Source organism: Gymnogyps californianus, chromosome 18, assembly GCF_018139145.2.
Source record: "Gymnogyps californianus isolate 813 chromosome 18, ASM1813914v2, whole genome shotgun sequence".
NCBI lineage: Eukaryota > Metazoa > Chordata > Aves > Accipitriformes > Cathartidae > Gymnogyps > Gymnogyps californianus.
In genome coordinates, this window is record NC_059488.1 from 7,214,061 (window position 1) to 7,237,513 (window position 23,453).

The following is a 23,453-nucleotide window of genomic DNA, read 5'->3' on the forward strand; positions in this document are numbered from 1 at the left end:
AGGGCTCATTGCTGGAAGGAAGGACTTACTAGTAATGCAAAGCTGTTTAAGGCACCAAACCCTATCCAAGACCAAATGGCTGTGCAAAATTACTGTTTCCTCTGTGTGTCCCCCCTTCCTTTGGAATATAGTAGGAAATTTCTGTGAGTTGGCCTGTAGCTGACCAAATAGTAAATGCAGTTTGGGAGTCCTCATGCTTTAGGAGATACACAACTTCTGATGCCCAGATTCGCTTACTGTCTGGGATTTGCAGGCTTAGCCCTTTCTATAGTGTAGAGATTGCTTATTGCCTTAGGGAACACCTGGCCTGAGTCAAGATGGAAAGAGCATGCTAGGGTAAGGGAAAGCTGGCCTTTGCCACCAAGACAATGCAATCAGTGTTGAATTTAAGTTTCCGAAAGCTTCTGGTATTGGCCATTTAAACTGCTGAACCTGGTGAGCCACAGACTTGAGGAGATGTTAAAACTGGGTGGCTGTTCCTACGTTACAGTGATTTGGTATGTTAATGGCCCACAGCATGTAGGTAGGATGCTTCACCCCAGAAGTAGCTGCCGTTCTGCAGCAATTGTCTGTGGGCTCTGATGTACAATTTGTTTCATGGTCAAAATTTCCAAACCTATAATGTAGAATATAGGTTAATTTTATCACAGTTCTTGCCATGACTTCATTAATGTTTATACTACACTTCATGTTTATACTCCCCTCGCCCCACCGCCAGCTTTGTCTCCTTGCTCAGCATTTCTGAGAGTTGCATGTACTTGTCTGGGCTCCACACTATAAAGGAAGCTTCTTAAATTTGTTATCCACTAGGCATAAAATTGTAATCCCCTTACCTGCTGATTTTTCATCAACTCCCTGTAAAATAGAAAGGCCTGACTCTTTTCAGAGACAAGAGTGTGTGAAGAAGACTTGATCGTTTAAGTCTAGAGCTTTAAACACATTTGCAGACTTCCTTTGTTAAATGTGGCTGATTCACTTAAGAGGTTTATTCCCTAATCAGATTTGTTCGTTTAGAGTTGTGTGTGGAATCTTTAATAGCAGTGGTTGTTCAAGACTTCTGGAAGCTGTGCTTCTTGAGAGGTGAGGAGGTCCTCTTTTAGACTAGTCATTCATTTAACATTTTAATTTTTCTTTTTAAGGTCATCTGTACCTCACTCTGCAGCCCAGGCAGTCCACCAAGTTTTGGCAACTGTTGCTACAAATCAAGCTAAACAGGTATCTTGATATTGAACCCATTCCCTGTGGAATACTGTACCTGGGCATGCTCAGCACAGTTTGGGGGTTTAATTGTTGGTGAACAGGTCATCTAAAAAACTTTTCACAGCTTGCCCTGCATTCTTGGCAAACCATTTATTTATCTGTGACCTCGACAGTGTGATGCCGACATATCTTTGTTATGTCTTGCCTTTTCTCTCTTTTGAAGACTTGCAGCTTTCTAATGGCCACAGCCTTGCAGCAGTAAGGGTTGCAACTAACAACAAAGGAAACTGTATTAGGTAGATATACCTAAATTTCACCAAAAAAAAAAAAAGTGCTAGGCAATCAAGGGAGAGAGTAGTTTACCTATCCTGTTATTCTACTGAAAACATTTCTTATTGGTCGACAAGCTGCTAGGTTTTATGTCCACACATCAAAAAACCACACGGTGGTTTTTGTCTGCTGGAATCATTGAGCTGTTGCCCATGGAGGCCTACTGGCCTCTGCAAGAGACTTGTTGAAAAAGTTGAGTATTGACCCTGTATTTAAGTGTCAAGACATAATGGGCCCAAGATTGAAGGGCACTTCTAAGTGCTTCGACCACCTTCCTCTAGTTTGTTTGTCATTCCTCTAGTTTGAGAGTCATTGCATGACTCTCATAATACCAGACCAAGGTCAGAAGGACCTTTGTTAATGGACAGACTGCACTGACCTGAAGTGGTTTTGTGTTTTTAGACACCTCTAACAAGCTCGCTTAAGGGACAGACTGCACCTTCCTCTGTGTGTGCACCCTGTCCTATGGCATCTACATCTGGTCCAACGTCATCTGGCAACAAAATCTCAGGTAAGTTGTCTTTGGTGGAGATGGAAGTTAGGCCTGGACGTCTCTTGCCACCTGTCAGGGTGTGCGATCCAGAAAACGAAGACACTGAGGGGAAAAAAGATCTGCCTCCACTGAGAGGCTGCTCTGCCAATCTTAAGGGAGAGAATTTGGAAAACCAAAGTACAGAAGAGCAGGAGAGTGGTTTTGTATACAGCCCTGTGTTTTGTCTCTGTGCCTGCATCTAGAATTCAATGATACAGTTCCTCCTTCAAAGTGGATTCAGAATGTATAACCCTTAACAAGAAATGTTGAAAGCACATCTACCAAAGGCTACTGTGGCTTGACAGCAAATCAAGAGCAGATATCTTTGCTGTTTTTTTTCCTAAACATGAAAAGTTGTTGCATTTGTGCAGGAAAGTGATTACATCCTGAAGTAACAGGAATAGTTTTTCCATACATTGATATCTGACTTGAGTATTTCTATACTATAGGCTGCAGCACCGTAGGAGTACCTGAACTAGCTTGAAATGAGCTAATTCAGGTACTGGGTCTGTTGAGCACTGGGCTGTATGACCGATTTCAAAGTCCGTTCAGATACTGTGGTCTGTTGCGCACAGTTTATAAGCTTCTAAGGAAAGGAATGCTCAGTTTACATCATTCAGTGCAAATGGGGGAAGAGGAAACTTAGAGAAGGAAGGAATTGATTTTTAATGTGTATTAGATGATAATGCTTGCATTGGACATGGTTTTATAAGCCTCTTGCATAAATGTCTGAAATCCATCTCTGTTGCTCTTCTGCCTTTAATCCGTGGATGTAGGTTGCCTCTTAGCCAGGGCTAAGAAGCAGTAAAAATAGCTAGGAATCATATTTGACTTGGCAAACGCTTCTTAAATTTTGGTTTATTGAAAATAACAGCTCCGGAATTTGATAGCACTTCCTTTTTATTTCAAATGTGTTTTGATATGTTGATGAGAGATTATACCGAGGATTTCTTGATTTTTTTTTTTTTTTTAAATTGTTTAACTTTTATTGTCAAGATGGTGACACCTGTCTTTGCTCTAATCGGATATATGTTATTGCCTTAAATCTTTGAAATAATTTATGTGTTCTCTGACATTGTAACAGTAGCAGGAATGTTTCTGTGCACAAATATCAGGCCTGGTAGAAGTGGCAAAAAAGCTTTTTGTTTCCAACTGAAAATCGCAGGCTGTGTGTGCAAACTGTTCCTTTCTTTTGATAGTTGGATGACAAGGTGCTTTTCTTTTTTTGTAATGCTTGTTCTTGTAACTTACAGGACAAGGGACAGTGAAAACAGTTACAGCTGTGACTTCTTCTACAGTGACATCAGTACAAGCAACAACTGCACAGCTTAACAAAGCGTTCTCGTTTTCTTCTGTAGGGTCTGTATGAACGTTAAGATTTCTTTGTAGTTCATGTTGAATATGAGTATCGGCTGTTACAGCAAGTGTTACCTACAAGCTGCATAGTACTGTAAAATGGCACCTGCAAATGTTAGACTGGGAGGGCAGGGGTTGTACCAGAGTTCTTGGAAGACCTTCTTGTTTGTGGAAGCCTACCTGAGTGAGATCTGAAGGTCTGTGAGAATTTGACACAATATCGTGTTGCTTTGAGATTTTTCAGTCTGTAACTAATCAAGAGTAAATAACGACTGACTTGCTTTTCAGGTTTATCTATAGTGGACTAGTGAACAAATCATACAGTGTGTGTACTGGTATTTCTCATCGGGTGATGATCTGAGATTAGAGCAATATGACTGTGGTTAAAGCACCCACTCATGGTCTGATGCACTGAGTTCACTGACCGTCTTTGAGTGCATGTCACCACTTCCCATAGAGTCGGAGAAGAATGTTTATGCTGTATCTTGTATGTTGGGGTTAAGGAAGAGGAAAAAGAGGCAGACCATAGCTAGTTTTAAACCTTGTTCTTTATTTAGTGAACAAAGGGCAGTAGCAGGAGAATCATCCCTAGCAAGTTGTGCAGAGGCATGTGAGAATGAACTTTGGCTTTACAACAGCAGGAGAAGAGGTTGAACACTGGAAGCTTCTGCTCCCAGAGAAGTAGAAGAAAGAACCTGAACATGGTCATATTAACACTTGTCACCTCTGAAGATGGATTCCAAAGAGAATGATGATGGGTTTTCTAACCTGGGCATACATATGAGTTTCAAATGCTGGCAGAGGTTTGAGAGACAGAAGTGCTGGAATTCCCAATTAGGACTTGAAATTTGTGCTGATGGTCAAACTTGCTGAATTACTTATTTATTTTAGTACAACAGAACAAATTCCATGTTTTGGCTTGAAAAGTAGTCTGTTCATGAAGGTGACCAGAGAGTCTCCAGTGATTTCTGTTACATAACAGTAACACAAAGCAAGGCGCGTGTTATGAACATATAGTTATTCTGAAATCTCTCTTATGGAGTGTTTTTTCAGGGATGACAAACATATTTCTTTGATCATATCTTATGTTTGGGGGAGAGGGATGACTCCTTAGAAATGATTGTTTGAAATTCTGCATGTTTATCTATCTAATACTCAAGTGAATTTATGAAGTGGGTAGCATTGAGTATTTCAGAACACGCATACTTTCAAATGGCTGGCTTCTTTCTGTCTTAACCATTTCTCTGCAAGTTTGTCAAGTGGATGTTACCCAAACGCCTTGCTGTGCTCTTCAAAGGGCTAAAATAGTCCTTTTGAGAGATGGAAAGTCAGATTCAAAAAAACAAACAAACCCTGCCTTTGTCCCAGGCTGCAGTGCCTCAGTCTGTAAACCATATGCTAAATACAGTGCCGTTGTCAGTGATGTCTTAGTTACACGGCCTGACTTCTATATCAGCAGCTGGTCTTTGAGAATTGGAGAAAGCTTAAAAAGCCTCAGGGAATGAAGGTCTCTGGAGAACCCCAGTGCTCATTATGACAGATCACAGTATTTTTGCAAGACGGAATATTTGTAGTGTGAAATAGTCATGGAAACTTTTAATTTCTGTCTTGCTATGAATGATCTCCTCTTTGGTGGGTGGTAGTATCCAGTTATTCCCTTTTGTACATGCACTGTCTCTTACCTTTTAGCTCTTTTAAGCAAACTTTAGTTGCCACTGTGGCTTCTGCTCTTGCTAGTCTCCCAAAAGTTACCAGGATTTGGTGCATGGTGTTCAGCTGAATGGGGAAGAAATATACAGCAGAAAGGAAAGAATATGGGAGGATGAGGGATGGTCAAAAGAACTTTGAACTCTGACTCTCTTTAACCCTCTAGAAGCCTTGTCAGAGGGGAAACAAATGGAGCCCAGTCTGCGTGCACGCTTCTCTCTGCCTGTTGTTGGAGAAACCGTTCTTGTGCCTGTGTGCCTGACTTTGTGCAAGTCTGTACTGGAAATCTGAGTCTCAAAGTTGTGTTAATCATGGGGTTGGAAGTTTCAACACTGAGCTAAGTGTCATTCTTTCCCTTTCTCCTCTTTCCTCCTAGGTCTGGATTTAATTTTGGTGTTGTCACATCAGCTGCTTCATCACCGACGCTGCCCAGCATTGCTTCCTCGCAAGGTTAGTTTGGAAGAGTGTGCAAACAACGTCTCTTCCCTGCTAAGAGAACACTTACTCTTCCTGATTCGTGTGGTTCTTGTTTTATGTTGCAGTTCTATTATTAAAATTGCAGTAGCTGCAATAACATGATATATGTATACTGGATTATGCCCTGTAATGCACAGAAATCTGGGCCACCTGCCTTTCAATTAAGAGTAAGCAAAATATTTGCTGCCAAGAACATCTAGGAGGTACTAGTTTATGAAAAGGGTAACATCTGTAGTCATTTCCTCTGCTGTCTTTAATCTGTAGATTTAAAGTTGCTGAGGTGGTCTAACACAGAAAGCTGTCATTAAGTGGAATGAGCATTTAGTAATGGGAGGGGAATGCTTGGGATGGCTTTGTGTTGCTTCTAAAATTGAGTTGACAATATATAGGCTGCCTTTCCATTTCATAGGTAGACCATATTTGCCCGGTCTGGAAAAAGGGGACTGATACATCTGCTTTATAATATTCTTGAAGTTTTCTGCCTCTAATTTCAGTCTTGCAAAAGAGATTGTATGATCAAAAACTTGCTTCCAATGTTATTGGTTGCTCTGATAAAAGATACCACCTCTTCTTACAAATCTTGGCTTGCTTATATCCTTAGACCATCACAGCCACAGCAATGCCACTAATACTCTGTTGACGTTAAGCAGAGAGAACTAACTTGGCTTAAAACTTGAAGATACAGTTGATGTAAAAGCTTAGGTAAATAACACTGGTTAAAGGAGGAGTGGGAGGTGCAGGAGATAGACTTGTAAACCAGAGCGTTGTGTGAGGGCAGTTACTTCATGCTGCTCTGTGAAATGGTTGAAGCACCTTTGCCTCTGTTAGCTTGTGATAGAAGAACAGAAGGAATTTCAGTGCCTCAGGAGGAAACAAATGCTACATTATTCAGTGTCAGTTACTAATATACCTAAATATTCTTAATATACTTATAGGGTAAAACACAAGGATAATACCAGCTGTGCTAAGAAGCTTTTGCTCTTTGTTGTTTGATCTCCATGCAGATTTCCTGTACCTTGTCCAAGTCAACCCATAGTCCAAACACCAATGCAATGTCTTCAAGTCAGAATTTGTGTGTGTTTGGTGCTCAGAAATGAAATGACAATACATCAAATAAAACTAGTCCAGTCTCCCTTAAAACTTCAGCAGTTTCACACTGTTGGACAGCAGTATATATCTTGTAAGTGGAACTGCTTTGGCAATTACATTTGAGAGCTTTTCTCTAGTCTTTCAAACCTGAAAACAGGCCGCATAGAAAGTGGTCAGTGGTCTATAAATAGTTGAATTTGTAAAGAAAGATTTGATTCTGTAGAAGACTTTTCAAGTGTCAGGAAGTATTTTTGTGACCCAAACTCTGTTCTGAGCCCTTGATTTAAACAGAGAGTTCTGTAGTGAATGTCAGGAACTGTTTAGCTGAACCAAGTAAGAAGGGGTGAAAATGGTGCTAACAGCAGATGGTCTGTAGTAACCAGATCTTTTATGTTTTTATCAAACTGTTGAAAAAGAGATAGGAGCCAAAGGCTGAAATTGTCTGTACTCAGAGAGAAGGATGGTCAAGTGGAGGCTATGACATGAAGGTAACAGTGTTTGTCACTGCAACCCTGTCCATAAAGGCTTCAGATGTCACTGTTGTCTCCTGAATGCACATGGAAGTGGCAATTACCTGATGGTCAGGGGCTTTACAGTTTTGAGGCAAGAGCACTGTCTAACAATTTGTGAAGCACTAAAGCATGCTATTACTGAAAGAATGATAAATGAGCTTTGCATGCTGTAACTCAATTTGTAACTTCTGTCTCTCTCGCTGACAGCCCCTGCTAAAGAGTCCACTCAGACTGATTCATTCTCGCTTGCTGGGAGTTCCAAATTTGGAGTAGTCCCTGAGAGCAACTTTGCTTTTGGATCCCTCAAGGCAGCAAGTGCTCCAGGAGCCTTCGCAGGAAGTGGCTCCTCAGCAGATAGCACTCAGTCAAACAAACCTGCTGCAACAACATCTTCTGCTCCCTCCGCAGCCTCTAGCAAGTTGGATATCCCTCCATCTAAACCAGGAGATCACTTGTTTCAGAGCAATCTAGCTGGAGAAACTCTTGGGAGCTTCTCAGGACTACGGGTTGGTCAAGTAGATGATAATGCCAAGATCACCACTAAAGCACCGTCTACCAGTGTTGCAGGAGCACAGTCAACTAAAGTATCTACAATACCTTCTGGGTTTACTTTTGGTGCTCCCCTGTCATTAGGAAAAGCTGGAGAAGCTGCTTCAACGTCAGTCACGTCAGCTAGCACAGCATCCCCGTCCATCAGCACTAGTGCCACAAGCAGTCTCTTTGGCAATGTGCAGATAACCAACACAGGGTCTTCTGGGGTATTCAATCTTGGAGGCTCTGGTGGCAACAAACCCACCTTTTCACTTGGTATTCAGCAAACAAACAGTATGAGCGCATCCACCTCTACCCCTTCTACTCTCTCTGCTTCAACGTCCCTCTCATTTGGAAGTTTCTTGAGTTCATCACAAACTGCTGTCCCTGCTGCAACTTCTAATAAGGGTGCAGGGGATGCCAAATTACCGTCTGTGTCGGAAAAGCCATCTGAAAATGAAGCTGTAGCAGCTGGGTCTTCACCTCCAGTCACGCAGTCACCACAGCCACAGATACAGCTTTCAGAGTCCGTTAAAGAACCCGCTTTACCCCAGGCCACAGCCGGCGACACCGTCTCTGCGGGCTCTGGCATCGCATCGGCAGCACCTCCCCCTGATGCTGTTGCTACTCCTGCCTCCACGAGTGATTTGAAGGCACCGGTGCCTCCCGCCGTCTCTGCATCTGCCCCACCAGATCAGAATGTCTCAGCGACAACCTCCACAACAAACATTGCCTCTCCTGCAGAAGCCACAAGTGTGTTGGCTGCTACCTCTGATGTTACTACATGTGTTCAGAGTCCAGCTGTTGGTGCCTCTGTGTTTGCTCCCACTTCTGCAGGCTCCTCGGTGTTCTCTCAGCCTCCAAGTTCCAGCTCTTCTGGCTCAGCATTTAGCCAGCCTGCTGGTGATACAACTGCTACTCCTTCCACACCACCTGTGTTTGGACAACTACCAGCAGGTACCACAGCATCCTCTCCGTTTGGGCAACTCACCACCAGTACCTTGTCCACTGCCACCACTACCACACAGGCTGCCAGCTCAGGTTTTGGTACTTCTGCTTTCGGCACCACCACTACCGGGGGCTTTGGTCAGCCAGCCTTTGGACAAGCACCGACCTTTGGGCAACCAGCGAGCAGTTCTTCAGGTGGTTTTACCTTTAGCCAGTCTGGGTTTGGGACAATGCCAGCCTTTGGCCAGCCAGCGGCTTCCACAGCAGCCTCGAGCAGTGGCAATGTTTTTGGAGCACCGGCTAGCACCAACAGCGCCAGCTCCTTTTCCTTTGGACAGCCATCTGCCAGCACCGGAGGTGGGTTGTTTGGACAAAGCAGCCCTCCAGTGTTTGGGCAGAACACCGGCTTTGGGCAAGGGGGATCCGTCTTTGGTAGCGCTGCTGCTGTGACTACTACAACGTCATCTGCTGGGTTCAGCTTCTGCCAAGCTTCAGGTAAGAACAAACTGCAGGGAGATGCGATATCCCAGCAGTGCTGTCTGGCTGATACACAGAGAGCAGTATATCACTGGGGAAAGTAGGATGTTTTTTAATGCCTTTTTTTTTCCCCCCCTATGGCACTTGATGGTTTTTGGTTTGGGTGGGGTTTTTTTTGGTTTGGGGTTTGGGTTTTTTTTTTTCCAATTAGTAAGAATAGGACCTGCAGTGTGTGTGAGGAGGAGGCTAACGTTGGAGACCAAAGAAGCTTTTGCTCTGCTTTGCTATTCATCAGTAGGCCTCTGAATGTAGCCTTTTCAATCCAATCTTGCATTCATTTTATACTTACGAGTCTACCTTGACTTAATTTTCAATTATGTATTGTCCTGCCTGTTGCACAATAAGTGGGTTGGATTCAGCATAGTGTAAAAGATCTTAAACTAGTATGTTGTTGTAAATTGTTACATTGAAGTGGCAAGCAGCTCTGAGGCCATAATCAAGGCAATGAATACAGACACAATACTTCTTTCAGTGGGCTGCATTGAGCATCTGCAACAGTGGATGTATAGTCAGGTATAGTACTGTATCATGATCTGGGATGGCAAAAAAAATTTAAGCCCTCAAAGTGATGGGTTAGCAAGGAACTAATCTGTTAAATCTGCTTTTGCATTTGGAAACATCTCAAAATTAAGTATAGCGGTAACATGACCATCAGCTACCTGTCTACACAGTTAAATTGAATACTTGTACAGACCAAACCTTCTTTGTCAGTCTCCTTTTGTTCTCCACATTGCTACAATATATTGGTTTTTTCCAAAGCTTTGTCTGTACAATCTTCAGAGAGCTCCCAGGGAAAAGTAAAAAGTACGTAGTAATAATAGAGAATATGTATTTCTGAAGAAGAAAAACTAATTAGGCTCATTTAATTAAAAATGATGGCACTGTAGGCAAACTGCTTGCTCATTTTAACTACAGTAACAGAGAATAGTTAAATTGGGGGAAGTGAACTCTGCTTGAGAAAGGTGTTCCTAATTATAGAAATGCAAGTTTTATTACAAAATGCACATTTAAGTGAACTGGGAAATGGAATGGGGAGTTCTTTTTTTAATCAAAACATTTCATTATCTATAACGGGATTCTTTAGGTAACAAAGCTCAGATCTTCCCTACACAAGGGCAATCAGAATGCTACAGTGCTTGTTCATGACTTGCAGCATTATTACAGCAATATTAACAGAAATCCAGTTCTCTTATATTGTTAGTAACAATCCTACAGGTGAAAAGGCCTTCTATTTTCTGTTTGTTTTTAAGTTGGCTGAAGAGAAAAGGAGAACAACTTTCAAATAAACTTTCCATGGAATTTATTATTTGTGTGTTGGCGCATACTTTAAGTTTGTCCGACCTAGATACGTTTGGTAACATCATTTGTATCCCTGTGTTTTGGCATGGGAGACCTGTCCTTTCCATGTTCTGGACTAGTGTCACCTCCCTGAATTGTCTTACACCCTAGTAATAGTTCTGGTGGTTTATCTTCCTTTTCTTTTCTTAGCAGGTTTTGGTTCTAGCAACACAGGCTCTGTGTTTGGGCAAGCAGCTAATACTGGAGGCACTGTCTTTGGCCAGGCAAGTATTTATTGCTTTTGTAGAAACAAGAAACTGTTACGTATAGTGGACCTATTCAGAGTACCCTATCTACTTCTGCTATATTAAAAAAAAAAAAAAAAAGATACAATTTGACATGCTCAGTAAAAAGTGTCCCAGCCTGTACCGAAGATACTTGCTATTGTAGTGGGCACCAAAGCAGCATCTGCGTGAATGTTTTCCAAGGGGTATGGAGAGACAAACATTTTATCACACGCAAGATAAGATAAAGATGTGGTAAGTCACCTGCCTTTATTCCATGCCAAGTGGAAAGTGGACAGTGTAGGGCAAGTTTCAAAGGCATTATACTGTGCCATGAACAAGGTGTAAGACAGACTTAAATAAGATTTCATTGCATTACATGTTGGAAGGTAATTGCTTGCTGGTTCATCAGCCCCTTCGTACATCCAGAGGAATAGGCCAGACAGAAAAATCAGCCCTGGGGGCATGTGCTGCTTTGACTTTGCTTAGATCCCTTTTTTGTCCTTTTTGTGTTCTAGCAGCCATCTTCTTCCAGTGGAGGCTTGTTTGGAGCTGGAAGTGGTGGGAGAGATGGAGGTTTCTTCAGTGGTTTGGGAGGAAAGCCAAGTCAGGATGCAGCCAGTAAGAATCCCTTCAGTTCCTCCAGTGGAGGATTTGGATCTGCAGCTTCCCAGAGTAAGTGAACAAAACAAGAATACAAAACGTGCTGTGATTTCCATCCGCTTTTGTGATCCTATCTGCTTTTCTGCTGTTAGTCGTCTTTGAGTAAATTCTGTGTTAACGTGAAAGGCTTGTAGGGGTAACAGAGACAGAGAGTATGCATGATGTATAATCCGGAATTTGTCTTTTAGGTTTATGGAGAACAAATAGGGAAGCCATTGAAATAAACAAGCAGATGCAAAGGGTGAAGAATATCTATGTTCTGTAGGGAATTCTTGGCGAAATGCTTCTTTAAAATTGAATACTCTAAATTCTTGTCACTGAATTTCTGCTTCCAACTTGGTTGGAAGTTAGAAAGCTTTAATTATTTCTCGTCTGCCCTAACAGTGTAAAAATTGTTAAGAATTCTATGCTCAAGAGAAACCAAGTTAACAAGTATGTGATACATAGCAGTTTCCTCAACTTTCTCCTAAAAATGACTATCTTTATGTAGCACATGCAAGATAGTTGTCGTGGTTTAACCCCAGCCAGCAACTAAGCACCAGACAGCCGCTACCCCCTCCCAGTGGGGTGAGGAGGAGGAAAGGAAAAAAAAGTAAAACTCGTGGGTTGAGATAAGAACAGTTTAATAACTAAAGTAAAAATAAAAATACACTACTAACTAAGAATAATAATAATTGTAATGAAAAAGAATGCAACAACAACAAAAAAAAAGAAATAAGAAAAGACAAGTGATGCACAGTGCAATTGCTCACCACCCGCTGACCGATGCCAGAGCCGCGATCTGCGCCTCCCGGCCAACTCCCAACTGGGCATGACGTTCCATGGTATGGAATACCCCTTTGGCTAGTTGGGGTCAGCTGCCCCGGCTCTGCTCCCTCCCAGCTCCTTGCACACCTGCTTGCTGGCAGAGCATGGGAAACTGAAAAGTCCTTAACTTAGGATAAGGGCTACTTAGCAACAACTAAAACATCAGTGTGTTATCAACATTATTCTTACACTAAATCCAAAACACAGCTCATTACCAGCTACTAAGAAGAGAGTTAACTCTGTCCCAGCCGAAACCAGGACAATATTTTATCAAAATTTGCTATAATATATGGATAAGCTCTCAGTCATTTTCCGTGTCTAGGAGGAGATGTGAATATTTTCAGTCACATGGATGTAGTAAAGAAAAATAAATATGCTTAGTGCTTGGTTTGGGGATGCAGTCTGTTTTGGTAAGGAAGCAGAATTACAGGGTTCCTTTTATCAGTTTTTATCCAGATTTGATAGACAGGGTGGGTCTCTCACAGATAAACTTGTACAAGCATCGTGAAAGCTGGGTAGATGAGAGGAATTGTGTTAAAGCCCTCTTTGGGAGGAGGGACTCAGCGCTTGTCCTTTCTTTTGCTCCAGTTGTCAGCTAAAAGGCATCAGTCTGCACATGTGTTTTAGCTAAATCAATCTGCATGTGAGGTGCCACACAAAGTCTCCCACGTGTTGCTTCTTGCCCAGCCAACCAACCTAACAAAAGGAGGCATGAAAAGTAGTTAAGAATATATTAAAGCTACCTGCAGGTTCCTTTGCACCAGGGACTTTAAGGGACTATTAGAAATTTTTTCTAGAAGCTATAAAGGATTAACTGTAAAGGCAAGAATCAATCACTGTCTATTAGTGTAAAGATTTTTTTTTTTTTTTTTTTAATGCCAGAGTCAAGTTAAAAACACATTAGTCTTGAGTTTTCTGGGCTAACAGGTCTCGGTAATACTCTAAAATTTGAGCTGAGATGCACGTATGCCATTGTCTGCTGTAGCAATTAGTTTGAAATACTAGCAGGCTCTCTTGTGCCTTTCATGTGCAGGTATTGCAGATCTGCGCTTGTTACATACATTTGTATGTCACAAAAGCTATTCATAATGATTTCTTAAGTGTGGCTTTTATTTAATGAGACTGCCCAGCTTCGTAATTTCATCACTTGTGACTTGGGTTTGGCAGAAGGGGAAAGCAGAAGGGGTGGAGTCCAGCAGGTAGAAAGCACAAAGAAGGGGAAGCAGTGTCTTAAGACGTAAATGTAGGGGAACAAAGGAAAACTGTAGAATTAGCAGCAAGTGGCTAGAAGTAGCACTTCAAGTCTTGGGAGAGCAAATCCATTTATTTTATTACGTCTTTAATGATCCATTGGGATTAATGGTTGAGGTCATTTCTCTAACCTTGCTAATTTAGTCCTCTTTTATTGCAGTGCTGGGTTTTGTGATAAAATAAAACAGATGGTTCACCAGAGAAAAGCTTTGGTTGTTCTGCGTCCTGCCCCTAGATGCTAAAACTCTGTGTACTCCTGTGAAAGAAGAAAACTGGAGTTATTTCTCAGTAAGGCTGGAAAAGCCTACTTTAAGGTCCTGTCACATAGTCATGTTAAGAAATACTGGCCATTGCCAAAGTAGCTGAGAATCTTTAATTTGTGGTGGACTGATACTTGTGTTGTCACAAGAGACTGATTCTAGCTGCTGTGATTTCTCACTTGAGGGATTGTCTTTTAGTGACTGCGGCACAGGATGCAACTAAACAAATCATCCATCACGGTGATTTGCTAGATTGCAGCAAGAAAGGGTTGTTAGTGGTCCATCAGATCCAGAATGGATCTTGGTGGAACTACAAAGCCCTGTAGGAATAGGGGAAAACTCGGCTTCTCTCTGCAGAGTGCTGTTTTCAGTGTGGTGTTCATTTTGTGCTTGGGGGTCGGGGAAGTAAAAGGAGTTTCCCTTCTCCTGATCCAGTTAATGAAGTGTAATGTAGAATATGAGCTTCACAAGTATTCTTCATTTCCCCAGATTCTTCTAGCTTATTTGGAAACAGTGGAGCAAAGACTTTTGGATTTGGCAGCTCATCTTTTGGGGAGCAGAAGCCTACAGGCACTTTCAGCTCTGGTGGTGGAAGCGTGGCATCTCAAGGCTTTGGGTTCTCCAGTCCAAACAAAGCAGGTATTTTGTTAATCCACCCACTATGAACACCCACACTTATCTGTGAGTTATTTAATAGAGTATTCTACCATTTAGACATCTACAGCCTGGACTCAGTACATGTACAGGAATTCTCTGAACAATAAATAAAAAATAACTAACAGCTTAGTGAATGGAACTTTAGCTGGTGGATTCAAGGCAGAGATTTACAATCTCTTGTGCAGAAAAGCATCCAGTAAACTACATTTTCAGGTGTTCATTCCAGAAATTCCCATCGCAGTTTAAGAGCAGAGAGCTGTGTGAATTAGTTCTGGTCTTATGTACCATACAATAAGGAGTACAGAATATGGAGCTGAATAAATTTTTCCTATTTTAGATGCTTTCTTGGAATATTATCTTCCAAACTTCACTCTGGGTTTTGTAACCCTTTTTGTCCCCATTTCTTCATGTGAGTGAATGCACAGGTGTCTACAGTGGGAAAGCTTCCTCATAAAATTTGTATCACACATGCTTCAGATCCTTCCTTTTTGAAATCAGTCTGACCTGTCATCGTACTTTCTTCTGTGGCTGAGCTGTTGTTCTCTCTGTTGATTGAGTTAATTGAATCAAATATTGGAAATTTCACAAAACCTCTTTTCTTTTTACTGTCATCTGCCCAAAGAAAGAGCCACAAAAGTAGTGGTGACTGATATGTTCATTAGAACTGAATGGCAAAATGTTCATTTTGTTAATTACCAGGCAAAAATGGAGGCCCAAAAAGTCAGGCAGAGCAAAGCTTTTCTCCTCTATCCTCAGACCGTTCTTACAGTGAACATTGATGAAGATAGGTGTTCTGCTCCAAGCGTGTCTATTGAAGTTTCATCACTGGGGGAGGTAGGGGAGGCTTGGTCATCCTTGAAGTTCTCTTGAGACAGTGGTGCTCAGGAGCTCCCTTTGGAGAGGCAGTGCTTTGAGAGGAAGCACTCTCTGCTTTGACAGGAGCTGTGCTCTCGTGTTAGTGAAGTGGCTGAGAGCATAATGATGATGCTCTCGGATCCAGCAGCCATTTGTAAGGTGTCTCTCAAGTATTGCATTCCGCTTGGTAGCGGACTGATTTTCTTATCTCAGGCATACCTCCCATCTGTTATTTTTGCTAGAGGAGGAGAAAGGCATTGCTGAAGGAAGTTGTTCTTTCATTCACCCAATGACTCCTTCCTTGCTTTTGATTATTTTGGTTTCAAAATTCTTCTTGAGATAGGATTGTCAAGAGGTTTCTGCAGAAGGCACATCCACTCACACAGACACCCTCAGATCTTGGTTTCACTACTTACAAATAGTGGAGAAAGGAAAGTGAAACATGTTAATATGCATTGCAAAAGAGAGTGTATGCCAAGCAAAGCTTCAGCCCCGGTGATAAATACTCTAACGTCCTAGAGATAGAGGTAACGAGATCTGATCTGTGTTTAAATAATTCAGGCCTAGCATTTATTTTTTCCAGACCTTTTGTGTTTACAGCCAAACAGTATCCATTACCTTGACATGGACTGGAATTTCACCCAGGGTATTAAAATGTGTGGTGGTATCCCATCCTCATCCCTAGTTAAACAAAAGAGCAGGTGTCCTTCACGTTCCACAGTGTCAATTAGAAACAGGCCAACAATATCAGCAGATGAACATAGAATAAAATAATCTGGGTAGAAGTCCACTCAGAGCTGCAGAAGGCAGCTAAACCCTGAACAGCAATTGCCAAGAGCAGAGTTCAGGACTGCAGGCATCGTGCAGTTCCACTGACCTGGCATTTAATCACTGCATCTTAGTTTCCACCACTTAAACCAGGATTAGATAAGACCCTACCTCCTGAGTCTTTTTGCATTGCTGGAGCACCTAAAAAACAAGCTTGCTGTCTACTCTATGATCTTAAGAGATGGGGGAGACTTGCCCATTGCACTGGGGACTTCTTGCAGTTTAAGCGCTTGTATGCATGAAGTTCTGTCCGCAGGACACTTGTATGTCCTTCCAGAGCTTTAGATTAGAAGCCAGGGTAAAACACTGCAACCAAACCACAGCAGCAGATGTTCATGAAGCTGACCTTTACAGGAGACTTTTCATTCCGCATTGTTATATGCACTTCCTTTGGATAGTAACTTGTTTAAATGGTGATGAGCAGAGCTTTACTTTAAAACTGACTACGTAAGCTAAGCTTTTTTTCTGGCAAGGAGTGCTAGTTTTATGATGAAGGATGGATATGTCTTTTTTTATAATAATAAAAGCATCAATCCAGCACCTGTTGTATGTATTTTTACTATAACATGGTTATTGTGCACGCTTGCTATCTCACAATTAAGATACTGGTCTTTTTTTATATAGAGCAAGTAGAGATTCCTTCACAGTGTGCAAACATATACAATATATTACTACCTTCAGTACAGCTCTGGGGATTGAGTTGATCTTGTGCTCAAACGTTCAAGAGACCCAGAATGTGGTTTTCTTCTGGGTAGTCTCTTAATTCGGTTGCAGTTCTTTGCATGCATTCAGGCGCTTTTCTTATCCGTGTCTTTTGTAACAAAGTACCCTGCAGTTTGGAAGCTCTGTGGCAGTTAGTTTTATAAATAATGCTGTGTCCATATGATAAGATGAACAGCCCCATTATGGAGACTGTCTACTTGGAAATCTAGTTTTTGTTTTCTCTTTCTGCATTATTGTTTACGTGATGTTCTTGTCCCTTTTTTGCCTCTGTTTTGCTCAGGTGGCTTCGGTGCTGCTCCAGTGTTTGGCAGCCCTCCCACTTTCGGGGGATCCCCTGGGTTCGGAGGGGTGCCAGCATTCGGTTCAGCCCCAACCTTTTCAAGCCCTCTGGGCTCAACGGGAGGCAAAGTGTTCGGCGAGGGTACAGCAGCAGCCAGCGCTGGAGGATTTGGGTAAGCCAACCAGGGTCCAGGGTTTGGGAAAACAATGTTCTTGCATGATAAAAACTATTATGCTTAGCTACCTCTGCATTAACATAAAGAATATATTCTGCGATTGATTGCTAAGCTCTAAGTGTCCTTGGATTGTTTGTTTCGTTTTTTAAAATTTTTTTTAAAAAAAAAGGCATAAAACTAAGACTTTAACCCCAAAGGAAATAATGTGTATGATCTCATTTTAATGCTGAAACTACTATGTTGAATCTTTAGCTTTAGAGATCGCAAGGTCGGGGGGGAATGTGAGTTATCTTGTAAGTGTCTAAGGAAATGCAGCAGTATTTTCTGTGTGCACACTTAATGAGTTCAAATCTAGGCCTACAGACTATGCCTAGCAAAGAAAATAATAAATATCATTATCTGTGACTCCGTCTAGCCACCTTATCCACTTGTGAGATTTGGGCTAGAGATACTAATGAGAATTCAGTCTGTTCTCTCGCCTTTCGGGGGTGGGACGAAGCACTTGTAACAGCCTGCGCTCCCAGAGTGATTTGTATTTATCCCACACTGATTGTTTTTACCTGTTTCTTTACCCCTTAAGCCTGTGCTTGGCACCAGAGCAGACAGCACGTTATTCCCTGTTTTGTTCATCGAATACAGAATTTCAAACCTTGTAAAGCAGCTTCTGCAATAGGCAGCAAATGCACTTCTTCAGCGTTGCACTACCAGCAAGCAACTCTCCTGCATGCCCTACAACTATATTCAGCCTGAATAGTCCCAATTAAAAAAAGAAAAACTTCCAGTGAAAAGAGGAAACTGGATGTCTTCCCAATCTTAGTGTTTACATATTTCACAAGCGTTTGTCTTTAGTTTCAGGAGGAACTGCCTTTACGTAAGGCACATGAGAACATCCAGAAGTGTAACTTGTGAATTCCCCATGAGGTTAGGCAGATACCCATCTGCCAGGGCACCTCGGAGCTGTGGGAGGCTTCAACTAGGTGGTTCTGCTATGTCCTGAACTCTGGTGCAGCAAATTGGAGAGTCCCTTTGGAAGGGATAAAAATAGAGGCAGCTTAATTAAATCCCCGCAAAGCAGGATGCGCTTGTAGGGACGACTTACCTTCAACTCAACTGGTATTTTGTTCAGTTCCAACTTTCAGCCGTTGTGCTGCAGGATTTTGTACTGAAACTGGATGCGCTCAGTGACAATGTTGGAAGCTTAAAGATAAAATGGGATTCAGAACAAGCAGCATGGTGATGCAAACAGAGGTCTTGCATAAAGAGTCTGCAGACTCAAGAAAGATAATTCAGTGGCTTGACTTGCGGGAAGTTTTGAGAATTTCTTCTCTTAGAAAGGTGCAGACTCAGTCTGATATTTTCAGAGTTGCCTGAGGAATTTGGTTTTGATTTTAAAAACTTTAAAAGAGTGTGCAAAATTCCCAGGAAGCTTTACAAAAATCCAAATCTCGCCACAAAATTTTAAGCAATAGTTTAATTCTGCAGTATAATGTAGCATGTGTGCAGGACTTCCTTTTTGCCTTTCTCTTGAAGTGAAACTTTAAAAATCCCAAATCCGGAGAAGTTACTTGCCAGTACATTGTGCGGCATTAGCTCCGAGTTCCTGAGAACACCCTGCTAACTTAAATACATGTGATTTATTGCTGCTTCAATTCTGAAAAATCTGCGTCACTTGATAAATGACTTAGGTATCAAAAATAGAAACCACTACACTTCTTCAAAGTCTGCAATTTCGACTGTTTGTGAGCAAATACTGGTTTGCTTTCATAAACTAACCTCAAGTGCCTCTCAGTTCTGTGTTGTATAGGAGCTTTACAAAAGACCTGAAAATCTGGGCAAGATAGGTTTGATTAAATTGTTACCTGGTAATGACTGTATCTCATGTCTTTTATATGTTTACCAAAAAATCTGTCCATAGCTTAAGCTGTTTCTCTACTCCTCCTATGCTTAGCATTTTTCAACAGGCATGTTCTTCTATTTGCAACTGAAAGAAGCAGTTTGAACCACAAGTTTCCTTGTCACTATTTTCACCTCCACTTCCTTTCACTGGGTAGACATGATTTGTGTGTTTAGTGGCATAGTCCTGAGGAGATGGAGCACTGTAAAAACCTATTGTTCTCAAATGCATCACCCCATCTTGCTGCTTCTAAAAAAGAACTACAAAACCTGTTCTGCACTTGCTGAGAAAACCACATTTGTGATTCTGAGCTGAAGTTGTCTGCGAGGTACATGGGTCAAGAGCCAAACCAGAGGCACAGGGGATGGTTAGCAGGGCCAAAGATGCAAAGTCACTGAACTGCCCATTGTATCTAATGCTGTATATGGAAGTAGTGTGTACGGTTGTCAGTGTCTGCGATAGGAGAGATGATGTCCTTTACCAGGTGAATTGCTTGTCACACTGCTACAAGGGTTGTCTTTTATCTGGAGAGATATGTTTTGATGTGGTGGTTTGTTTTTTTTAAAGTCTTCTAGATCTGGATGGATGGAGAGGTGCGTTAACGTGCTGTCAGTTCATATTTTAAGTCAGAAATGACAGGAGTTTGTGTGAGGCACAGCCTTGCAAAGCTGGCACACTATTTGACTTGACCAACTGTCTGCTGAGGGGAGGGCTGGTGCTGGGTTAGTAGCATTGTGCACTTGCAGAGCTTTAGCAGAGCTTGTCATTTGAAAATTTTGTGCCTGCATTTTGCCCAGTTTAAGTTAGAGAAACACTTGAAGCTCGTTTTTTGAGCGCACCTCTTACGTTCAGAATTGGGAGAAGTGTATGGGGGTGGGGGGGCGGCGGGCAGAGAACCATAATGCATATCGTGGTCTCATTAGTGTGTCATGCTGATAGCTCTACAATGCCTGGTTGGACGGAGTGGGTGGAGAAAGGAGACCGATTTCCATATATAAAAGTGTTTCTTATTTCAGTCCCCAAAAGCAATTAGGGAAGTAATCCAAAGGTGGTGGGGAGAAGTGCCAGGCAGGTGCAGATCTTCAGGAAAGCACTAGAACTGTATGTGGTTCAAAAGGGGCTGGGGAGAGAAAGGAATCGAGAAGCCTGCAGAGGGTTTACGTGGGCAGTGGGTAAGGTACCGCCTGAAAGTTGGGAGTCTGGGTTCTGTATCTGGGCTCTGCTTTGTGCTCTGGCCACGAGCACCTCATACCAATTCTGTGTTTGCTGCCCTGTTTGTGAAACGAAACGATGCTGTACTTTTGAGCTTAAAGGGTGAAAACTACACACAGGGGTGAATTAGTATATTCCATTTGATGGCTGGAGTTGGTATTTCCAAGCGCTTGAAAACATACTCTGTGTAAGCATGAACATATTTGCCTTTCTACCTGGTGTACACTAAGAATGAGCTGAACAGACATTTGTATGTACAATAGTCTTTCCCAAACCAGAAAGTCCGTTTCTAGAATGAAAAATTACAATTATTCATATCAGGTGGTCTCGCTCTTTTGATGTACCCTCACTTAAGGAGTGCACTGTTATCATTGCAGGTATGGGGACAAACTTCCAGTGTAAATGAGAAGATGCATGCAAACACAAATTTTCTCTTTAAACTGCAGGTTTGGTGGTACCAGTAACAATACAGCGTCGTTTGGCACACTAGCAAATCAAAATACCCCGACATTTGGATCGCTGTCACAACAGGGTACCGGTTTTGGCACACAAAGCAGTGGATTCTCAGCTTTTGGGACAGGTGGAGGAGGTAGGAGAAGCTAAAATATAATGAACCTAACAGGCTTCATGTCTCCAGTTTTCCCCGGAACTTGGGCGTGACTCCTCGGCTCCCTGTCAAAAATCTGCCTGCTCCTGGTCCTGCTATAGGGAGGGCACCATGTCCTGGAGAACTGAGCTGCAGGGTGGGGTGTAGCATCTTCTCAGACTTTAGCTTATAATTCTGTCACTGATTTGCTGTGTGGCATGTCAATAAATCACTCTTCTTCTGCACACCTCATCATATTATTGCTTCTCACCCCTTTTTGTGGAGTTGTTCTTTTTTCTCAAAGGAAAATATTGAGAAATAATGAATATCTCTTCAGTACCACATACATGGGTATCTGTATGTAAGTACTTAGTGTCAAAAGAATATGCACTGCAAAATTGAGCTAGAACACCAATAGCCAGTTTTTTATCTGATATAATTCAGTGAAGCTGCAGTGATTTACACAGGGCTGAGAAGAGAGCCTTTGAGAGAGGATACGTTCATTGGTGGCCTGCCTGTCACCATTGGCTTGCATTAAGCCCAAACTCCATCTTCAGAAAGCAGCCCTCTGTTCTCATGGAGAGGTGAATAAACCAGGCACATTGCGTGCAGTTGCTACTAATGAATGGACCTATTTCACTGATGAGCAGTGAAAGCAAAGCCCTCTTAGGAACCGAGGCAAGTCACTTTTCTTCTAGATGGAGATTTGACTTTCATTGTTTGCCTATCGCTCTTTCCCTGGCCTAAGGCAGGGAAGAAATGTTTTCCAATCTGTGTGTGGGAGGGGACATTTACTACAAATCTTATGCATTCGTTTTACCTTGTAACAATTATTTTTCTAATCTTGCATTTCTTTCAGGGTTTGGTTTTGGATCATCTAACACGTAAGTACCATTTTGTGTCTAACTCTTCATTAAAAATACAAATAGAATCAGAATAGAAGAGTTGAATGGTTTACAAGAGCAAGCTTTGAAAGTAGCAGTAACATACTAGTTCTGATTTCCTTTTTAGTGGCAGTGCATAGAGCTCTAAGTCCAGGCTCTGAATGTGTGCTTTCCAGTGAGGTTAATCTTTCGTGTAAGAGAGAATTTTCAGTTAGATCATGCTCTTTCTCCACTTCTCAGGCACACGATGTGTGTGCTCAAGCTGTGTGTGTGAATCTAGTATCTACCCCATTTATCAGTTTGAAACAAGGAATGAAATAAACCAGTACTTTTCTGGCTGAATTGAGATGATGATTTGCAGTTAAAGAACGGGACTAAGAACTGAGCTTAACTCTCATCCACCCTGCCACTGGCTTGCTGGATTACTTTTAGCAAGTTTCTTAAACTGTTTCCCTGTCAAGTAGAGACAGCATGTATCTCTCCAGATGGTAGGCTCTAGAATAAGCATAATTCTATCTAGTCAGTATGTGTTGATGCAGTCTCAGGTAAAAGATGCTGGAAATACCAGTGCGTTCTCATAAGCTTCTGATGCTGGGGAGACTGGAAGTTTGTTTGAGAGATCTGCTGAATTAATACTGCCTCAGGGAGACTCTAGCACTCATTGCTGTGTTTGGTGTGGGTTTTTTTTCTTGCTCCACAGATCTTCTTCTGGATTTAGTGGATGGAGAAGCTAGGAACATCCTGAACTCTCCTGTAGAACTGTGCCGTAGCTCCTGCATTCATGAGTCACCTACATGATCAATATCGAAACAGCTTTTCTTTTAAATACGAGTTCTCAGACTTTTTTTTTTTAAGAGAAAGATTTTGCTTATTTTTATGCAACACTTGTTCTCGCTCTATATTAAACTTATTTTATCTGCCTTGATGTTATTTGTGTTGGAAGGGTTTATCTCCCTGCATCTAGAAGAAATAGATGTATGCTGTGGTTACCAGCCCCGTGCTGGACTTAGCTTTCTGTTGTTCATCCCTTGCCTAGACAAGGGAGTAGCTCAAGTTGGTTCCTGATATAAACCAGCACATTTTTCATTGAAGAGAATGACTGATTATCCTAGGCTCTTAAGAAGGGGCTGAAGTTTGCCCTGCTAATTTTAAGTATAGGATGGGGCACATGCTTATCTCACTGAAGTGCTAAAACTGAGTCATGTGTGAGCCAGAGGCTTAGTGGAGAAGTAGGAAATTATCTGAGAAGAAACTGGCAGCGTGCAGAACACGTTCCCATGGCAGTAACACTCAGCAAAGAGGTGGGAAGTAAAAGCTCTCCTATTTTTACCTTTCTGTAAATTTTACAGAACTCAGAAAATGGAACTCAGGTTATAGGGAAAACTTCTGGCCCTTGAATTAGAAGCGTGACCTCCATCCAGAGGCATTACTGATTTTGCAGCTTACGGCTTTGGCTGTTGGATTCTCCTGTCAGCTACGTTTTTTTTCTAACATGTATGAGATTGTACTTCTTCCCTGTAGCTCTTAGCTTTAGTCAATATTGTTTGTGAAACTCTCATATGTTTATACTTGAACATACTGAGCAAATGTTTTAAAG

General features: G+C 41.9%; 1 protein-coding gene across 1 annotated transcript in view; it reads left to right on the plus strand.

Annotated features, from left to right (window-relative positions):
• The window catches only part of NUP214 (nucleoporin 214), a 46,134-nt gene extending 23,353 nt beyond the window's left edge, over positions 1-22,781 (plus strand). Inside the window, exons 25-36 of the mRNA XM_050907822.1 lie at positions 1,140-1,215; positions 1,933-2,041; positions 3,316-3,421; positions 5,502-5,575; positions 7,411-9,177; positions 10,711-10,781; positions 11,300-11,456; positions 14,252-14,401; positions 17,106-17,277; positions 20,833-20,975; positions 21,832-21,856; positions 22,557-22,781. Of these exons, the coding sequence (XP_050763779.1) occupies positions 1,140-1,215; positions 1,933-2,041; positions 3,316-3,421; positions 5,502-5,575; positions 7,411-9,177; positions 10,711-10,781; positions 11,300-11,456; positions 14,252-14,401; positions 17,106-17,277; positions 20,833-20,975; positions 21,832-21,856; positions 22,557-22,590 (2,884 nt within the window). The 3' untranslated portion in view covers positions 22,591-22,781. The remainder of the gene's footprint in view (positions 1-1,139; positions 1,216-1,932; positions 2,042-3,315; positions 3,422-5,501; positions 5,576-7,410; positions 9,178-10,710; positions 10,782-11,299; positions 11,457-14,251; positions 14,402-17,105; positions 17,278-20,832; positions 20,976-21,831; positions 21,857-22,556) is intronic.
• The last annotated feature ends 672 nt before the right edge of the window (positions 22,782-23,453 follow it).